Source organism: Ambystoma mexicanum, chromosome 7q (genome assembly GCF_040938575.1).
Source record: "Ambystoma mexicanum isolate Mex_15411 chromosome 7q, UKY_AmexF1_1, whole genome shotgun sequence".
Taxonomy (NCBI): Eukaryota; Metazoa; Chordata; class Amphibia; order Caudata; family Ambystomatidae; genus Ambystoma; species Ambystoma mexicanum.
Genome location: NC_090941.1, coordinates 1,048,587,579 through 1,048,591,465, shown reverse-complemented (window position 1 = coordinate 1,048,591,465; position 3,887 = coordinate 1,048,587,579). Strand labels below are relative to the sequence as shown.

At 39.3% G+C, this 3,887-nt stretch overlaps 1 protein-coding gene across 1 annotated transcript; it reads left to right on the top strand.

The window, feature by feature from the left end:
- Positions 1 to 1,049: 1,049 nt before the first annotated feature.
- On the top strand, positions 1,050 to 2,030 carry LOC138528138 (olfactory receptor 51E2-like). Its single transcript, XM_069639591.1, has one exon. The coding sequence runs from the start codon at positions 1,050 to 1,052 to the stop codon at positions 2,028 to 2,030; it is 981 nt and encodes a 326-aa protein (XP_069495692.1).
- The last annotated feature ends 1,857 nt before the right edge of the window (positions 2,031 to 3,887 follow it).

Here is a 3,887-nt window from a genome sequence, read left to right as displayed (position 1 = left end):
TGGGGAGGGGTTTGAGGTAGGGTTAAAAGCATAGGGAAAAGGGGGCTTGGGCCCCCCAAATAAAAAATACAAAATCAATATTTTTTCATTATAATTGTTTTGTTGTAAAATCATTCTCTGAAAATGATCAAATCACATAGAATCTCCTTAGTATGGGGAATAAGACTCACTTGCTGGATATCAAATATGGCATTGGTTGTATACAAGAAAGCATCCTAGGAACATCAAGGACAACCTGGAGCATCAAAACCCAAGGTGGATGCTGAAGCAATTCCCCAGCTAACCAAGGACTCTGGAATTTTGTGTTTTGGTATGCCTACTTATTGAAAGTGTCTCAGAAGAACTAGAAAAAACAGATTAGTCCGTAAGAATATCGAAAGTAATGGTTATTACAGGCCCGGAGGTTGGGTTGAAAGTGTTTGCGGAACAATAGATATGTTTGTGTGTATTGCTACACTAATGATGCACTATGTGATTAAGAAACAGTGGAGATCCACAGCTCCTCAGCTGATTTGATTCTGATAAGAAAGCAATATGGAACTTTGTGACTGGAGAGAATGGATCAGATGGGAGATCTTGGAATAAAATAGGGGAGTTGTTCCAGAAAAGCTGAGAAAAGACAAGATATGACAAACCAGGATAAATGAGGCAGGCCCAAAAATGGCCTAATATAAAGAGTTCTGGTTGGTAAAACTGTATCTCTCGAATACGAATTACATTTTTTAAAAATATATACAATTCTAACAAAGGCATGACACAGAACTAAAATTAGATCCATTAAAGGGGATGTAGATTTCGTAGTGTGTGGGTTTGGGCTATAAATAGTGTGATTAAAATAGGGGAAATGTAAATTGAATACTGACAATCATATATTTTCCTTTCTCTACTGTTTCAATTAAAGTGTCTAAATATAGTCCCATACATTAACCTATGACACCCTACATTATTGATTGTGCCTATTTCATGAAATGCTTGGATATTTGTTATATCTCATTAGCATTGTGTTTTGTATGCAGGAGAAGAATGCTCTTTTGTTACCGCCTGATATGATGAAGAATTTGCTGGAACACGTGTCTGGATTAAACAATACAGGATTCCAAATTCCAACATTTATTCTGATTGGCATTCCAGGACTCGAATACGCACACGTCTGGATCTCCATCCCTTTTTGTATTATGTACATTATTGCAGTTTTTGGGAACACTCTAATTATATTCATTATAAAAACAGAAGAACGCCTCCACCGTCCAATGTTTATTTTCCTGTGCATGCTGGCTGGAGCTGATCTAATTATTATAAACTCGGTCTTGCCAAAAGCATTGGGAATATTTTGGTTCAGTTCAAGGGAGATTTATCTGAATTCCTGCCTCATCCAGATGTATATAGCTCATGTCTTTACTTCCTTTGAATCTGGAGTTCTTGCTTTGATGGCCCTGGATCGCTACGTTGCTATCACCAATCCCCTCAGGTATACATCAATCCTAAGCAATCAACGGACAGGCAAACTAGGGTTGGCCTACCTCTTCAAAAGTGCCCTATATTTCGCCCCGTACCCTTATCTTGTTAAGAGGTTATCCTATTCTGAAAGTAACACCATCGCCCACACCTACTGTGAGCATATGTCCGTTGCAAAACTGTCTTTCTCGGACATCACAGTCAACATCATCTACGGCTTGAGTATCTCTCTCTTGAACGCGGCTCAGGATATAGCATTTATAATCTTCTCCTACATCATGATTTTGAGGGCTGTCTCTAGACTGTCCACTTGGGGAGAGTGTTGGAAGGCACTGAGCACTTGTGTGTCCCATGTCTGTGTGATGGTGGTGTTTTTTATTCCGATTTTGACCTCAGTCTTCATACAAAGGTTTAACCACAGTATCATACCTTATATACATATACTTGTGGCCAACATCTACATTCTTATTCCTCCCATGGTGAATCCTCTAGTGTACGGGATACGAACACAACAGATCTGGGGTAAGGTGCTGAGGTTAATCTGCCATGTTATGACGGAACAGAAAACAGTTTAAAACCTAAGGTAAAACAAGAAGGTATATTTCACTATTAAACATTAAATATGTCTGCATGCAAGGAGAATAACCCTTTATTAGCACAGCCGGGCCTTGAAGAGATTTGGAAACATGTAGAATGTTGTTTATCTTTGTGATAGTTGCCCAAGTTCACTGCTCTACCATCTGTTTATTGTGGTTGAAGAGAACAGTTTTTCGATGGAAGTTGTTGAAATGCCTTTCATGCTTACACAGGGTGCTTTTTCAATACAAAGTGTGGGATACACTAGTATCAAAAATAGGGTGCATCATAGTTCAAGAAAACCATGATTGGTAGGAGAGGGAGTCACAGGCTTTCTATTTAGTACTTGATACATACGTGTCCACAGAGAGAGAATGCATAGATGGACATCATTTTCAATGAGTTTCGTTAGCAGAGACATTAGTTGCTACATCACTTTTATGCGGATGACACTTGGCTCTTTCTCTCTTTGTCATCCTTCACACCTGACATCCACTCCACCCTCTCTTCCTGTCTTACTGCTATTAAGTCATGGATGACTTCCCATTTTCTTACATTAAATTCCGGAAAGACAGAAGTTATTTTCTTTCCTGCTTATACTATTTCATCTCCCTCTCCTCCTTCTTCTATTCTCTTTCCCCCCTCAACCTTGGTGATTTCTCCTACGGTCCGCAATCTCGGTCTTTACCTTAACTCTAATTTCTTCTTCAGCCATCATATCTCACTCACCTCTCGCGCCTGTCATTTCCCCCTATTTAATATTCGCAAAATTCACCCCTTTCTCACTTTTCATGCCACTAAGCTCTTGGTTTCCTCGACTTTTCTACTATTCTGTTCTACTTTTTGGTCTTCCTTGCTCTTGCCTAGCCCCTCTTAAATCAATCTATCATTCCTCCTTTCGCTCACTTTGCTTACTTTCCCATCATGACTCTTTCTCCTCTTCTCTTGACTCTCTTGGATGTCTCTCCTTTCATTCTCAGCTTAATTTCAATTTCCTCTCCTTTCATTCTCAGTTTAATTTCAATTTCCTCTGTTTAGTATGACAAATCTCTTTATGGCCTTGCTCCCGATTATCTCGCTTCTCTTCTCTCATTTTATTCTCCTTCTCGGCCTCTCCGCTCTGCTGGACTCTTCTTACTTACTGTTCCTCCTGCCCCTTGTGCACAATCTCGCTTTCGATCTTTTCAACTGCTGGCCCCTCTCCACTGGAACCTCCTTCCTCTATCCCTCCGATCTATATCGTCCTATTCTATGTTTCGCTCCTCCTTAAAATGTCACCTACTTCAGTCTCCTGTCTGATTGCTACTGGCTGATTTCGAACACAATTGTTTATGCTGATTTTATTGTACTGTTGATGGTTCTTTGTGAAGAGCTTTGGCAAAAAGCGCTATATAAAACCTAAAAAATACAAAAAACATGTGATTTGCATTGTTGCATGGTACATTGCAAAATGATCAATTTAATAACTTGCAAAACGGGTCTTCCTCAATGAATCAGGAGAGGAATAGACTGGTGTTCGTAATATTTTGACAGACAAAGCAAATGTGGGTGGCAGAATTGTAACGTTCAGTCGATGTCAGCACTCCACCAGTCAGAACCTGTCAGAACCTGGAAAATCACCGCATATTCTTAAATGTAGTAGCAAAATTATGTATTAATTGCAAACATATCAATGGAGAGTCTGTTTCAAGGCAATTATAGAAAACCCCATAAGATTCCCTGCGCAGGATCTTTGATCTCATAGTTAACAATATAAAAAGACGATAAATGCAGTTTCAGACAAAAATGTTAAATTTGTAAAGAAGCACTTATTTTAATACAAATCGGAAGGTCGTTCCACAAATGGCAGTCTAACG